Source organism: Kogia breviceps, chromosome 3, assembly GCF_026419965.1.
Source record: "Kogia breviceps isolate mKogBre1 chromosome 3, mKogBre1 haplotype 1, whole genome shotgun sequence".
In the NCBI taxonomy this organism is placed as follows: Eukaryota; Metazoa; Chordata; class Mammalia; order Artiodactyla; family Physeteridae; genus Kogia; species Kogia breviceps.
This window is the reverse complement of record NC_081312.1, coordinates 104639478-104656851: the sequence shown is the minus strand read 5'-3', so window position 1 is coordinate 104656851 and position 17374 is coordinate 104639478. Positions and strand designations below refer to the sequence as shown.

The 17374-nt window shown below is 35.4% G+C and overlaps 1 protein-coding gene across 6 annotated transcripts in view; it reads right to left on the bottom strand.

The window, feature by feature from the left end:
* The window catches only part of NRG4 (neuregulin 4), a 137108-nt gene that overhangs the window by 18849 nt on the left and 100885 nt on the right, over nt 1-17374 (bottom strand). For all 6 annotated transcript variants that reach the window (XM_067029423.1, XM_067029418.1, XM_067029419.1 and 3 more), the window contains exons 6-7: nt 9650-9799; nt 1326-1405 (exon numbers count right to left, since the gene is read on the bottom strand). In XM_067029423.1, coding sequence (XP_066885524.1) covers nt 1326-1405; nt 9650-9799 — 230 coding nt within the window. The remainder of the gene's footprint in view (nt 1-1325; nt 1406-9649; nt 9800-17374) is intronic.

The following is a 17374-nucleotide window of genomic DNA, read 5'->3' as shown; positions in this document are numbered from 1 at the left end:
CATAAATGGCCTTTATTGTGTGGAGGAAGTATCTTTTTATACCTATTTTGTTGAGAGTTTTTATCATAAATGGATGTCAAACTTCGTCAAATGCTTTTTCTGCATCTACTGTGATGATGTGGTTTTTATCTTTCATTCTATTAACGTGGTGTATCACATTGACTGATTTTCATATGTTAAACTAACAGGTTTTTAATTTTTGATTGGATGTTATTAGATATGTGAATTTTACCTGTTGGGTACTGGATTTTTTTTTTGTATTATTGAGCTTTGATCTCGGATGCAGTTATTTGGAAACAAGTTGATTCTTTCAGTTCTTGCTTTTAAGGTTTGTTAGGCAGGACTGGAGCAGTGCTCAATCTAGGGCTAATTATTCCCCACTACTGGGGAAACACTCTTCTGTGTACTCTACCTATTACCCAATTAATAATTAGGATGTTTAGTCTTATTATTAGGAACAGGCACTTTTCCTAGCCTTGTGTGAGTACTGGGTACCTCTAATCCTTTCAGGTAATTCTTACCCTAACCTCAAGTATTTTCCTACTATATATGTGCTGATTATTACTCAGCTGAATACTTGAACTGAAGATCTCTGAAATTCTCTCTCTTTGCAGTTCTCTTTTCCAGTACTCCATTCAGTGAACTATAGGCATATTGACGTTTCTAGACTCTCAGCTTCATCTTCTCAATTCAGGGAATCTACCAAGCTCAGCCTGGGCCATCCCCCCAAATCCCTGTGCCACAGCCTGGAAACTCCTTCAAGGCAATAATCTGAGGCAATCTTTGGCTCATCTCAACTGTTTCCTATCTCTCGAGGATCACGATCCTTTGTTTCCTGTTGTCCAATGTCTTGAAAACCACTGCTTAATGTATAATGTCCATTTTTAAATTTTTCAAGTAGTAGGTAAATCCAGGCTCTGTTACTCCATCTTGGTCAGAAGCAGAAGTCTCACGATACTTTTAAAACATGAATTGACCTACAAGCTTCCCAAAGATTTGCCTATACTTGTAGGTAAAAATCCTCCTCCTCCTCCTCCCTGTGTACCAGCCCACTTCAAATTACTTCTGGAGAGATCAGTCCCTTACAGTAATCTGTGTAACACATTATAGCTAACATCGTAATTTCACATTTTGAGATAACAAGATTTTCTTTGGGGAAAAAAGGTGACTTGTGTCATATAGCTAGTAAGAAATTCATCTTCACATGAAAAACCCACAGAAAAAATTTTTGGTTCAACCATTTTTTGGATAGATCCAAACCCCATGTAACAACCACCATCTAATCTAGGGCTTTAAAATAAGCACTTCATTTTGAATTTACTCACTGTGGTGGACACTGGTACTGCTTGTCTCTACCAGGCTGATATCATACTGGATCGAACTGGCCCTCTGAAGGTGACCCTTCCTGACAGTAAAGAGGAAAGAAACACACAAATGGAAAATGGGTAAGTGGAAAACTGGAAAGAAAGTTTAAAGTTGAATATGTGGAGGTACATTTTCTTTTCCACAACTCTCTGAAACTGCCAGAGCTTCCCTAAAACCATGCCCCCTTATTTAACAAATCCACCAGGGCAGGTAGGTCATCTGTGGGGACCTCAGATGCTGATGATGCCACTTAGTCTTCCTTCTTTAAGACAGCAGAACTGTTGTATTTTAGTGTAATGTTTTTGTGCTCTTCTTCAAGTGGCTAGCTTTAATTATTAGTTGGGATCCTTATGTGACATGGGGTGGCTTTAGTCAACTATTGAAAAACTCATTTGCACTATTTTAAGGTTGCAGTTCATCAATCTTTTTGGTCATCGAGTCAATTAATATAGGTTCTAATTGTATTCAGGTGTCATGACAGAGTTTTAAAAAACTACTTTTAATATTAAATAAGATTTTGGAATGTACACTTGCTTTCAGTTTTTTTCAATAAGTCAGTGCCTAAAATATTACCTTACATTAATAATAATGAATTCAAAACCACTTTTACCATAGCAAAATTAAAGTGTTTTGTAAAAATATACTGATTCTTCCTCATGAAACACAATTGATTCTAGCCTGGAGTTCAGCATTAGTGGGTTATCATTTTGGACCTCATTCAAATACAGCATTAATTACTTATTAAATTTCAAAAGGCCCTCAGCTTAAAGCAATTTCAGAAGTGAAACTGCTTGGTTGCAGCACATATAGTTTTTTAACTTTACAAGACATTTTCAAACTGAATCAAAAGTGTTCAAAACTGTTTCAAACTCTAAAATCTCATATTTTATATTGTTTGGGTTTTTAAAAAAGGTTTTGCCAATCTTATGGGCAAGATAATTGCAGGCTGAATTTGCAGTTTCCTAAGAAGATTGAGCATCTTTTCATGTTTTATGGAATTTTCTTCATCTTTTATAAGTTTTTAAATTTTTCCCATTTGTCTACAGGTTTACTATTTTCTTGATTTGTAGGAGTTCATGATATAGTCAAGACATATATGCATCTATTTTCACATGTTGCAAACATCTTCTCCCACTTTGTAGCTAGGCTGTTTTTTCAATAGTGTCTTTTGATAATTAGAAGTTTAGTCAAATTTATCTGCCATTTGTTTCACGATTTGTACTTCTTGAATCTTGTTACAGAAATCTATCCCTACCTCCAAGGGCACAAAGACATTCTTTAAATGTTCTTCTGATAGTTTTCATTTTGCATTTCACATTTAGGTCTTTAATCTACCTGTACTGATTTTGAGGTATGCTTTGAGGCAAAGATACAACTTTACTTTCTTCCATGTGAATTGGAAAGTCCACTGCACTGTATACCATTTCTGTTATACAGTCAACCTGCTGTATCAGAGGGTTCTGCATCCACGGATTCAAACAATCTCAAATGGAAAATATTTGAAAAAGAAAAGAAAAATAAGAATACAGAAGGGCTTCCCTGGTGGCGCAGGGGTTGAGAGTCCGCCTGCCGATGCAGGGGACATGGGTTCGTGCCCCGGTCCGGGAAGATCCTACGTTCCGCGGAGCGGCTGGGCCCATGAGCCGTGGCCGCTGCGCCTGCGCGTCCGGAGCCTGCGCTCCGCAACGGGCGAGGCCACAGCAGTGAGAGGCCCGCGTACCACAAAAAAAAAAAAAAAAAAAAAAAAAAAGAATACAGAAAGTTCCAAAAAGCAAAACTTGAATTTGCATAATGCTGACAACTATTTACATAGTAAATTTATTTATATATTTACCTACCATTTACATTGTATTAGGTGTTCAGAGATGATTTAAAGTATATGGGAGGATATATGTAGGTTATTTGATCTTTTTAACGTCTGTGGCACCTGAGTTATTATATCTTTATTCATTCCTAATATTATTCATTTGTGCCTTCCCCCCACTTCTTTGAAAGAGATTTGTCAATATTATTAATCTCTTCATAGAACCAAATTTTGTCTTTGTTGTTCCTCTCTATTATACCTATTGTACATTTTTTTCTTTAACTCCTACTCTTTAGTTTTACATCCTTCTAGTTTCCTGGCATTTATTTTGCTATTCTTTTTCTAACTTAGTGAGATGAATGCTTAGCTTATTTATTTCCAGGCCTTCTTCTTTTCTCATATAAGCATTCAGGGCTGTAAGTTTTCCTCTGCTGGTTTATTTGCATCTCTTAGATTTGTTATATAGTATTTTCATTATAGTTCCAGTCAAAATATTTTCCAATTTCCATTGTGGGCTCTTTGATCCATGAATTATATAGACATGTATTTCTTAATTTCCAAATATGAAGGCCTTTGATAGTTATTCTTGTCCCTGACTTTCCTCTTAATCACACTAAAGACTGAGCATGTGGTATAACATCAAACCTTTGAAATGTGTTGAAAACTGTTTTACTGCCCAGCACAGAATAATATTCATAAATATTCTGTATGAGTTTGTAAAGAATTTTGTACTGTGTTCTAGAATAAGTCTAGATCAAATGTGTTAATTACATTGTTAAAATCTAATAAAGTCTTACTGATTTTTATCTCCTTTCTTAAAATTTCTGAGACTCATACATTAAAATTTAACTGTGATGGTAGTTTTGTTTATTTCTCCTTTGTATTTCAAATTTTGATTTATACTTTAAGATTTTGCTTAAAAGAGCACATACATTTTTAAATTGTTAAATCCTCCTAGTGAACTCTTTTTAAAAATATATATATATTTAAATTTTTATTTATTTATTTATTTATTTTTGGCTGTGTTGGGTCTTCGTTTCTGCGCAAGGGCTTTCTCTAGTTGTGGCAAGAGGGAGCCACTCTTCATTGCGGTGCGCGGGCCTCTCACTATCGTGGCCTCTCTTGTTGCGGAGCACAGGCTCCAGACGCGCAGGCTCAGTAGTTGTGGCTCACAGGGCTAGTTGCTCCGTGGCATGTGGTATCTTCCCAGACCAGGGCTCGAACCCATGTCCCCTGCATTAGCAGGCAGATTCTCAACCACTGTGCCACCAGGGAAGCCCCTGAACTAAATCTTTTACCATAACATTTATTTTGTGTGATAGTTATATGACCTTTTTACTCCTAGTCTTTCTGTATCCTTATCTGGAAGGATTTAACATCTAGATTTTAAAATATAGGTGTATTATGACTATCTTTGTTTTTACCTGGAATCTTTAGTACAATTATATTTAAAATAATTACTGATATATTTAGATTTAAACCTACCATGTTATATCATACTTTATCCTTTTTTCCTCTATTTTTCTTTATGTTTAATCAATTGATTATTTTTTTATTCCTTTTTGTCCTTCCTCTAATTTGTAAATTATGTGTTTTGATTTTTTTCTTCAATTGTCACCCTAGACAAGTTCATTCCTAATATATCAAGGTCTCACATTAACCTATATATTATCCTGCTCCCATTTAAAAATCTTTAGTATATGTTAATTACAATCCTTTCAACTTATTTGCTATTGCCATCATGTGTTTCTTTTTTAAAATAAATTTATTTATTTTTAAATTTATTTTTGGCTGCATTGGGTCTTCGTTGCTGTATGTGGGCTTTCTCTAGTTGCAGCGAGTGGGGGCTACTCTTTGTTGTGGTGCGTGGGCTTCTTTCTCACTGTGGCGGCTTCTCTTGTTGCAGAGCATGGGCTCTACAGAGCACGGGCTTCAGTAGTTGTGGCACGCAAGCTCAGTAGTTGTGGCTAGTGGGCTACAGAGAGCAGGCTCAGTAGTTGTGGCACGTGGGATTAGTAGCTCCACGGCACATGAGATCTTCCCAGACCAGGGCTTGATCTAGTGTCCCCTGCATTGGCAGGCGGATTCTTAATCACTGTGCCACCAAAGAAGTCCTGCTATCATGTGTTTTAATTCCTCTTTTCAAAGGCATAGTACAGTACTATTGTTAAAATTTATACAATATTTGTTTTGATTCATTCACATAATGACTTTCTCTGATCTTTCTTCTTTCTTGCATCTCAGTATACCATACAGGATCAATTTCCTTCTGCTTGAAAATATGAGAGGACAAACTCTTAGAAGTTTTGCTTATCTAAAAATATCTTTGGGACTTCCCTGGTGGTCCAGTGGTTGAGAATCTGCCTTCCAATGCAGGGGACGTGGGTTCAATCCCTGGTCCGGGAAGACCCCACATGCCGTGGAGCAACTAAGCCCATGCACCACAACTACTGAGCCTGTGCTCTAGAGCCCACGAGTCACAACTACTGAAGCCCGTGTGCCCTAGAGCCTGCGTGCTGCAACTACTGAGCCCATGCGCCACAACTGCTGAAGCCCACATGCTCTAGGGTCCCCGTGCTGCAACTACTGAAGCCTGTGCGTCTAGAGCCCATGCTCAGCAATGAGAGAAGCCACCTCAGTGAGAAGCCCGTGCACCACAACAAAGAGTAGCCCCCACTCACCACAACTAGAGAAAGCCCATGGGCAGCAACAAAGACCCAATGTGGCCAAAAATAAATAAGATTTTAAAAATAAATAAAGTATCTTCATTTTACCCTCATTCCTGAAAGATGTTTTCAGTGATACAGAAATTTGGGGTTGATGGTTATTTTCAATGGATACTGAAAATATAATTGCTTGCTCTGTCTTCTGGTTTTGCTTCTTTCCTACTGAGCAGCCAGCTTTCAGTAAAATTGTTGCATTTTTTAAGATAATCTGTCATTCTTTTGTAACATTTTTGCAATTTCCTCTTTGAGCATTCTACAGTTTTACTGGGATGTGGCCATATGTAAACTTATTTTTATTTATCCTGCTTGAAATTTGTTGGACTTCTAGAATCTGTGGTTGACTTTCATCAGTTCTGCAAAGGTCTCAGCCATTACCTTTTCAAATACTGCCTTTGCCCCTTTCTCTCTTCTTCTATCATACATTTCTAGGTACTTTCTCTCTGGTCTCCCTCTTTCTTGACTTCTCTTGACCTCTCTATAACATTTTCCATTTCTTTTCCTCTCAGAATTACCTTCTGGGTAATTTCTTATCTATATCTTTCACTTCATTAAATCTTTTATTGTGTCTAATTTGCTATTAAAAACATATTCTTGGTTAAAAAATTTTATTGAACTAAGACATGTATTGGCTTTTAAAAAATTACAATTATTATATTTTATGCATTACAGTTCTGTTTTGGTCTTTGCCAAATTTTATTTACAAGCCTCTCATTTATTTCTTGGTATATATTAAACATATATATTTTATATTATGTACCTGAGTCTTCCAAAAAATAAAGATTTTGAATATCTGATTTTACTATCAGTTGTTTCTGTGGGTTCTAACTCATGGTGCTTCTTTTCTTATATGTTTGGTAATCTTTTTATACTGTGAGATACTTTTTAAGGTAAAGGATGAAAGTGGGTTCTTCAAGAATTAATTTGCATTTGTTTCTGTCAACCACCTGGGGCACCGCCAGCCTGGATTCTTCAACATTCCTAGCTTTTTTTCCCTAGACATTCAGACTGCATCAGGATGCAAAACAGATAATATTTGTGATTGGAGGTTCCTTTTGTCCTTTCTTGTTCTTATATACAGTTGACCCTTGAACAATACAGCAGAGCAGTTAGGGTTGCTGACCACCACACAGTTGAAAATCCACGTATACCCTTTACAGTTGGCCCTCCATATCCATGATTGCACATACAGGGATTCAACCAATCATGGATTATGTAGTACTGTAGTATTTATTGAAAAAAATCTGCATATATGTGAACCCATGCAGTTCAAACCTGTGTTGTTCAAGGGTCAACTGTACTTTCATTTTTCTTTTATCTATACTTTCTACCAAAAAGGTATTGTTTAGCCTGCTCATACTAGCAATATTGCTAAATTCTGGCTCAAGCCTGCAGAGTTACTGTGTTCTAGAAGGTCTCCTCTGAAACTTTGTGTCATTAAGCACCTGTGGGGTACAACATACCATGGCACAAACTCAGTGGGTTTGCACAGGAGTTTCATTTTTAGACTATTACAGCAATGTTAAAGCTCTATGGAATAATAAAAAAAAAATCTGTCTTAACAATTCCCAGTGGAATGAATATTAGATATCCTAATAAATCCTTTGGTCATTATGTAGGACATGTATTTCTAGCTCTCTACCTTATAGGCATATGGTAGAATTGCATTTCCTGGTATCCCTTGTAATTAAGTAGGACCATGCAGCTCATTCTGGCCAATGAATCATGGCCAGACAGATCATTTCAATTCAAATATGAAACCGTCTGGCAGAGCAACCCACAGCATTCAGGATGGTGGCTGCTCCATCAGTTTGAGATTTTAAGTGACTATGATTATAAAAGCCGGTCTGCCAAATGATAGTAATTATACACTATGAATGGGAAATAGTCTTATTTTTTTAAGCCACTAAACTGCTAGAGTTGATAATCACCTAGCCTATCCTGATTGATATTACAAAAGTATTTATTATCCAATCAATAACACATGAAATGCTATATTTCCAACCTGGCACTAGAGTGATTAATGAGGGAATTAGTCAGTTGGTCTTCTCCTTAGCATATTAGACCAACAAAATATTTAGAGAGATAGAATAAAATAATAAATCATTATTCATTTTTTTCCAAACATGATTTAAAGTCAAGAGTACACCTAATTCCAAACATGGGTGTTCTGGTTATCTATAACAGTATAACAAATCAACCCGAATTTAGTGGATTAAAACAATTTATCTCTCATGGTTTTCTGTGGGTTGACAGCTGGACACTTTTTGCTTGGGATCTCTGTGGTTGCAGTCAACTGGCAGCTAAATCTGGATCAACTAAAGGTTCAACTGAGCTGGATGTCTGATGTGGCTTATTCAAATGGCTGTCGGCTGGGAGATCAGCTGAGGCTGGTTCTTTGTTCTCACAACATGGTAGCTGATTATGTGAAAGAGCAGCAGAAGTATGAGTGACAGGAGATGGAAGCTGCCAGGCCATTTAAAGTCTATGCCCTTAACTAGAACAGCACCATTTCCACAATATTCTGTGGTCAAAGCAGTGTGAATGCCTGCCCAGATTCAAAGATTTAGAGAAATAAACTCTTCCTCTTGATGTAAGAGTGGCAAGGTCACACTGCAGAAGAGCATGTGGGAATGCGAGATATTGTTGTGGCTATCTTTGGGAAATATAATCTGACACAATGAGCTTGTATTTAAATTTTTATATCTGTAGTAAGATGCTAAAATTATGAGAGATGAAACATATTAGATTGCCTAAATAATATATTTTAGCATAAAATATGTAATACCAATACCACATATTTTAAAAGCACAATCTCCAATTTTTATTTACTCCATGGTGTAAAGTAATTCAGAAATGAGGATTTCATGAAATATAATTTTACATGTTACTTTTCTTAGAATATAAATTTCTCAAGCCCACTGTATCTCTTTTATGACTTCCCTCAGCTCCATTTTCCATTTGCACAAATATCTATGATAGCATACAGTGTGCATTTAATAAATATTAATTAATAATGAGAGTTATGATACCAGATAACTCCTAAATTTAATAAATTCTATATTCACTTATTTTCACAAAAATTCAGAAAAAGCTGAAGACCAAAACTAATGAATGAAAGTAATCTTCAGTGCATAGCGTTGTTTCATGTGAATAAATTTTCCTTTTGTCTTATGAGTTACTAGTCTTCACAATTAATTGCCTGCCTATTCATCTGTTTCTCCAAATTGATTTAAATCTCTATGAAGTTAGGGAACATGTCTATTTTCTTCACTATTATATTCTTTATGCTTATCAGCACAGTGTCTAGCACACAGTAGGCACTAAATAAAGAGCTGATCCTAGATATTAACTATATGTCTTAAATTTATATTTACAGCGTGTTGCATAAATTGTTTCTTTTCTTTCACAAAAGCTATTTTAAATAGACCTAGTCCAAATATTTAGGTGTTTTTAGCATGATGACTTTAGTGAATGTGGATGTACCTTACTAGTTTAGAAAAGTCAAGGTAAAAAATGATGATGACAGTAACAAAGAATAAACAGAGACTGCTTAAGATCCTTTCAAAAATGACTTATTAATTTAATAACATAAATAAATAAATTTAATAACAGTAATTCTATTAGAGAAATAACTCTAAACAGAAAAACAATCTGGAAAAATAATCTAGGGCTAAAGGGCATACTGATTATTTAGTAGGATAACTACTTTATGCATTACTTTTTCTCTTCAAAAGCATGTTTTTATTTTGGTTACCTGCAAAGGAAGTAGAGGGCTCCAATGATAAGAGTTCCTAGAAGAACAGCCAATGCCACGAAAGCTGCAAACAGGTCACTTTTAGTTTGGATGCTGGAGCTTGGGAGAAAAACCTCTTCACAACGAGCTCCTGTATAATTTTCAATGCATCTACAGAATAAAATTTTAGATAAAGAATTGCATTCTCTGTTCCATTAACTAGTATAGAAAGCATAAGGTTTCCAGCTGGTATGAAAAAAAGTAAGACTAATTTTCAGATTGTGAACATAGAATAGGCATGCTTTCCTATAATGCTCACAGAGCTACAGTTATAATAAAACAAATCAGCATGTGCAGTCTAATCTATGCTATCTTCCTTTTCCAGTTTTCAAATTGTTTAGAAATTCCAGAGAAATTATAGAATATTCAGTCCTTTTATCTTTTAGATTTTCAATAGATAATTATCCACACTTAAGTTTATCTGAAATTTATTTTGTTATTTCTGGTATAGATGTGGTTCTAAGTATATTTTTCCTTGACATTGCTAACTAGTTATTCCAACCCCATTTATTAAATAATCATTCCCTTTCCTACTGTTTAACAGTGCCTCCTTTAATGTACATCAAATTTGTATAAGTAACAGCATTTCTTTATTCTTCAATGATCTATACATCTAATCTTGGGCTTCTACCATATTGCTTCAATATTGTTGCTTTATAATATGCTTTAGTATCCAGTAGTTCTACTTCTTATTACTTTCCTTTTCTAGAGATTTTGTGATATTTTCATTTGCCAGCCAAATATTTTAAAGCCAATAACTTTCAGCTCTTTAAAATTATGTGACCATAGAGAGAACCATAATCTTTGGTAATATCAATAAGTTCCTTTTTCCCTGTTAATATGTTCAGAGATTATTTTGGCACCAGATCAATTTCATTATTTCATAGTTGCAGTTAAAATAAAGAATAGTATTTTAATATATACTAATGTTTGTTTATAAAGCAACCCATGAAGTTACGGAGTAAACCAGGGGTCCCCAACCTCCGGGCCACGGACCGGTACCGGTCTGCGGCCTGTTAGGAACTGGGCAGCACAGCAGGAGGTGAGCGGCGGGCCAACAAGCGAAGCTTCATTTGCTGCTCCCCATCGCTCACATTACCACCTGAACCATCCCCTTCCCCACCGGCTCTGTGGTAAAACTGTCTTCCACGAAACTGGTCCCTGGTGCCAAAAAGGTTGGGGACCACTGGAGTAAACTACACTTAGCAATAATTTGGCGTAAAAAAAAATGTGTGTGTATATACATTCTTTAAGCTAGTATTACCACAAATAGAAATATCTATTCTACTAAATTAATTCTCCTCCTCACCTCTTTCCAGTTTAGAAAGTATTTACAAATGTTATCTTTTTTCCCACCCTAGTCTAACAAGGATGCAGTCCTAGAAAGTTACATGCTGAACTGATTACTAACAAAGCTTGGCAACTAATGTGATAGGCTAATAAAGCAGTATACAAATAAATAAGAGAAAAGAATATCAAGTTATAGCACAAGGGATCGATTTTACTTAAATGAGCATATTAAAGATGTTTTATGAACCTCAAGCCCTACCCATGGTGAGGCAGTGGTGTTATTGGTTACAGCCTCCACTGAGTGGGGAGGGGTGTCAGTTTGAGCAAAGAAGCAGTTTTGATTCTCTCAAATTACTGTAAAGATGGAGTTGAGGAAACACAGAAAGGAAAAGGAAGGACAGAATATGAGTGGCAAACTGAAATGCAAGTAAAATACTTTACAAAACACAATTACCTAACGTCTAAATAAAAAATACTTATTTTTTCCAAAGATCAAGTCAGTTAAATAAGTATGAGGAGAAAAAGGATTAAATGAAAATAATTGGTTTCTTTCTCCTCTAGCCCCACATCCCACTTCCTAAAAGGGGAATAAATAACACACAGACACACACACACACACACAGACACACACAGGCCTACAAAGTTAGTATAGAGACTACCAAAAAAATAAATACATATGTCATCACAAGATAACCAAAGAAGGAAAGGGGCATTCCACGCAGTTAAAAAAAAAAAGAAGAAGTTCTAAATTTTTCAAAACCAGAATTCAATAAATAGTAATTATTTATGACTTCCAAAGGTTTTTAAAGAAAAGATTTAGCCACTGAAAAAGTTACTGTCATCGTTTTAAAATAACTCTCAGGTTTTGAAATGATATTAAAATGGGGTTCAGTTTCCATCTGAATATAGCTAGAACCCTAAAGAAATAAATTCTGAATTGAAACAGTATAATTCTTCTTTATAAGGAAGATTTCATTTTTAAAATGCTATAAACTCATTACTCAAGGCTGTTCAAGTTTAGGTAAGACTGAACTTCAAGGAAGAAGATGACAAACTAGCTGATGTAACTAACCCTATGTGTTTACTCTGAGCTGGAAGGAGTCAAGAGAATGGTATAAATATAAGCTGAGTGGTCAGATCACATTGTAAGCAAACAAACAAAAAAGGCATATAAAGGAAAACAATCAACACTACAGTGTGTTGTTCTGTTGTCTTACAGCAGGGCCAAGCAAACACATCTCTTGTGGGAAAGTCAAAAGCTGGTGGTATCTTTAAATAAAGCAAAGTGAAGAATAAACACATCTTGTTATTATTTAACTAGTCAAATCAGGATTTAGAGAAAAGCAAAGAAATTTAAATATTATGTTGTTATCTAAGAAGTAGAAATGGCTAACCTAAAAATTAATTTTAAAATTTCAGATATTTATCATATAAAAAAGAAAACACAGCCTACCAATGAGTATGTACAAGGATTCCACTTTTAAAGCTCTAGCTCATTTACGAAAATGTTATGACCCAGTTATGACACAAATATCAAACTTTAGGCAAAGTCAGCTCGTTTAAGGATAAATAAGGGTGAATTAAGAAGATTTAGACAGATAACTAAATGGTAGTACTAGTTGAAGTTAAACAGAAAGGTGAGGCATTTGTACCACCATTTCATGCAGAACTAAGTAGCCTTCAGTCTTTATGTAACTTTCTCACTAAATTATTTCTGGACATCATTTCTGCACAGACTGCCAAGTAGCAAACAGTTGTGCCACCTAATGAGGTGAATACCAAGCACTAGGATCACACACATTCTCCTGGAACTGTAAGATGAATGCTGGAACAGGTACAAATGCTCAACTAGGTGAGAAATTCCAAAACTCAGAATCCAAGTCATATGTGTTGGTTTTCTGGCTGAATACCACCAACAGTCTTGTGCTTAAACCTAGAAGCTATGTTTAGTACACCGGACATGAAATAAACTCATTAGATTCTACAGCATTCCAGGTATGTTGGAAGAACCAAGTTTTTAATCATGTAAACAAACAGTGCCATTTAGCTTCAAGAAAAAGTATTGGCCTATGAGTTAGCAAAAACTGATTTCTTGATCCCACTCCTATGATTGTTGGCTGTGTGACCTTGGGTAAGCCACTGAAACTCTCTAAGACACTGTAAACATCAAAATAACACCTGCTTTTGCTATTTCATAGGGCTATTGTCATAATCAAATAATGTCTAAAAGTGCTTTGAACATTGAAACACACTATGCAAGCGAAACTGAAATTAAAGTAGTTACTTTACAAAGACCATGTTTACATCTAATGTAGGACTACAGGGAATAAAATGCTCAAGAAAAATTATAGCCAGAAAAAGTTAAGAGCATGGAGATCAATAAATGTGTTATTATTATTAAATATTTTTCAGAAACAATAAACAACTTTATAAGAGTCCACTAACCAAATAGTGATTCAACATCAATGCCACTTCACTTGGGCTAATCTATCCTGGAAAGAAAAAGTATAATATTGGCATATGCCAAAATTGACTTCCAAGTTTGATTCCTACTCTGTAGTAATCAAAGTTCAATCTGAAACCCATGAAAAATGGTAACAAAACCAAAATAAAATAAAATGATTAGATTGTTCAAGAAACACGAACTAACCACATGGGCTTAAATCCCTTTAGCATTCCAGGGCCAGATAACAATACACAAACATGACAACATCCTATGAAACTCCTACTAGATTTTTATAAGCCAAGAATTCAGGGAAGACTGACTCTTTTATTAGCTAGTGCCATAAATATAACTTCACTAAGCATTTATTAGATTCTTAATAGTATCTAGAGATACTTAGCTAATATTCAGTCTTGCAAAAGTTTTAATATTTATATGATATTAGCACCATTTAAAACCAATAACTAGTATACTTCAAGTGTGTAAGTATAATTTAAGTCTAGCAAAAAAGCAAAATCTATTAGGTTCTTCCAAGATTGACTATGAACAAGATAATTCATGTGCTGAAATGGACTACAGACTATATCTGTATATAAATGGATAAAACATCCTGCATAGAGAATAATTCATATTTGTCATTATGTACGGTATTGTTATAATTTTATTGTGAAGAGTTATAATTTTTTTGCTTAAGTAAATCACTGTGAAAATGTGAAATATTTTACTTACTGAAACTAGCTAAAACACAGTGAATGAAGGAAGCATGTAAACAAATGATGAGCAACAGTAGTTTAAAACACGACCTTCATTACTGAATCCATGCATTGGCTATTCTTTTCCAATTAAGACTTTTTGGGAGAGACACCCATAGAATGCTGCCGGGTGCCAGGTTCACCAGAGTACTTGGGGAAAATTTTGTGATTAAAAAATTTTTCTTAAATGCTGTCTTCCTCCATGTGAGAAAAATAATTATCTCAATTCTCACCCTATTTTGCTTTCCTCAAGGAAAAAAAAAAAAAAAGATCAGGGAGGAAATCCAAAACTGCTCTTGAAAGATGAGGTATATATGTTTTTTAAAATGATCAGGGAGGAAAAGTAAAACTACAAGCAGAAAATACATATATATTTTTTGTATTCTATTTTGTTATGCTCCTTGGTGTAAAAAATACGCATATATTTGTATATACAAAGATTTATTTATACATAAAAACTGGTATATGTCAGTTCTTCTTTTAAGTAATAATTTCAGTAAATATAAAACTATATTTAGAATTTATAAATGATAAATTATAAATGGGCCTTCCAATTGTAGACATTTTTCACGTTTTGGTAAAACTTAAAGAACATCAAGACCATAAATCCAGGAACAAATGGAAAGACTTATGCTCTTAAATCACCAGACACTCAATTAACCCACAGTTCTAAATGGACAGTATTCATGCTGGCATCTTACCTTCCCAGGCTTCAGGTCTCAACAACCTTCTAATGCAGGGAAAATCTCATGCCCCAACTTGGAATAAGACAAAGAGAAGCCAGCATCAGTTCACTTCCTGACAAAAGAAGTTAAGTATTAGAGCTGAACAAAAGTCACAGTTGTCACTTTGCATGGTATTCCTATGTTGAAAATGAAATCTTACTGGTGAGAAACTGGGATATTTTTCAGGGGCCTTTCAAAGGAAACAGTGGATGAAAAGACACTATCTAAAAGGATAACTAAAATTCAGAAGCAAATGCATAATCTGATATAACTTATTATGCAACAAATGAGAAGAAAATGAAGGAGCTTTAAAGGAGTACATTCATTATATTTCACTGGCATTCTGCTTCCTAGAACAGCAATGAGCTAACCTGAGTTAGTTCTGAAGAGTAGTTTCTACTCTTGAACAAGTGACACAATTTGAGTAAGACAAATGCTGGTGGAAGACAAGCAGACCTAAGAGAGCAGTTATGTTTCCACTGTTTCAAAACCATATTCTGCTATGTCTGACAAGCAGATGATCTGGAAAAACATGGTTTCAAGAAGATTTATCCTCTTTTAAGTTTTTGTTCTAAGCATGGTGAGGTCAAGAAAAGATATATCAGTTGCTTCTGCTGAGAATACTAATGAAAAAGCTTTATCAGAAGTAAGGTTACTAATATGAAAAGTGTTAACAAAATGCATAGCTAAATAGAGCAGTTGTTTCGTGCTTTTTGCAACTGTTCTATTATCAGCTTCAAGGCTGTGATTTCCTTTCTGTAAAGGTGTTCTAAAGATCAATCTAAATCCTGATGTTTAATAAAGCATATTGTACAGTGCCAAAAGTCAAAGTAAAAAGGACTTTGTTCTGATTAATATCACAGTAGCACTTTGAATTTTTTTTCTTTGAGCCATAACCTTCTACTAAATTTACAGATGAAAAAACAGAAGTCTTACCTAAAAAGAGTGCCAAGAACTAGCCTATGGTAACCAACTGACCTTAAGAAAACTTTAAAATTTTATGTGGTTAATAAAACAACTTATAAAACCCAGACGATTCCTTTTGGAAATGGAGTTTAGTAAAAAAGCACACTGAGGTCCAGCAAAACTGTGGACAGACACACACGCAATATACCATTAAAAGAGGCAACGTATCAAATGCAGAAGCGCAATAAATGTTGATTTTCTTACATTTTTCCAATTGTGATTCTCAACGTCAATTATTTTACTTTCATAAAACAAGCCTTCCATATATTATAAGTTGGTACTCCTAAATTGCCTCTTAAATAGAATTCAGTCTTTACTTTATCACCTGACAAATGATGATTTCTACCTAGCCAACACTGTGACTGTTGTGGACAGGGGACAAAGCTTGGCTTCTGTCAAGGCAGCAGGGGCCTTTGGTCTGAGCTTGTGGCCCTCTGGGAGAATTCTGGTGATCAGGCTCAGGGAACTGGAGCTTAATAAGTCACTCTGGGTAACTATACCAACAGATAGCCCTTTGCCTGATGTCTTAAAACTCTACCTCCACACTGTGCAATGATTGGATTAATGGTGATCACAAGAAGCCTGGAGGAAAGTGAGGCAGCAAGGAAAGGCCTCATCCAGCTAGTGATGCAAACATAGGTGAAGACAAATCCTTTCCCCCATCCTTGCTCCATGAACCTAGAAAGTTCTAGTTGGAAGGTTGAAAGATTAGGGGCTTGCTGACGTTGTGCCCAAGATGGCGAAGAGGACAAGGGCTGGAAAGGGCTTCTGCCTGGATTGTTCTCAGTGAAAGACTTTGAAACAGACAAGAAAGATTGTTAGGTGCCCTAATGACCCTTCTGGGTTATCTGATTCTATGGGGGCCTGTGCTTTTCATCGTCTTTGAGCTATTTTACAAACTCTGTAAATTGTAGAAAACCTACAATAAATGAATTTTGTCCAGTATAATACAAGAGATTTCCCTGTGGATATTGATAAGTATTTAGTATTTCATTTGTATATTTGTATGAAAATCATGATTTTCCCTTATATAAAAATTTATTTTTTTACCAGTTTGAAGGTTGCCCACTGAGATGGATTCATCTGACAGAGCTAGTTAAATGGAGTTGCCAGTGAAGTGCACCTCGTTAATAGCTTAAGCCCAGGCATGTCTTTTCCTGGCTCCCAGAGGTGAATCCCACTCAGCAATAGAACTTAAAATTTGCTGGTTCTCTGTTTCTCTAGCTTTTTTCCCCTCTCCACTAACTTTATGTTCTATTTTTTTGTCATTGGTTTACTTACTACTGATAAGTCATTTTCCCATTAGTAAGAGCAATGGTAAGGAGTCTGGTTTTATAGTTTGACAATCTCATGATCTCTGTAAATGGATGATAGAGATCTACTCAACCAGGTGAAAGGATAGAGAAACTGGTTTGTTAGACTCTTATTAAAAATTTATTTATCGGGCTTCCCTGGTGGCACAGTGGTTGAGAGTCCGCCTGCCGATGCAGAGGACACAGGTTCATGCCCC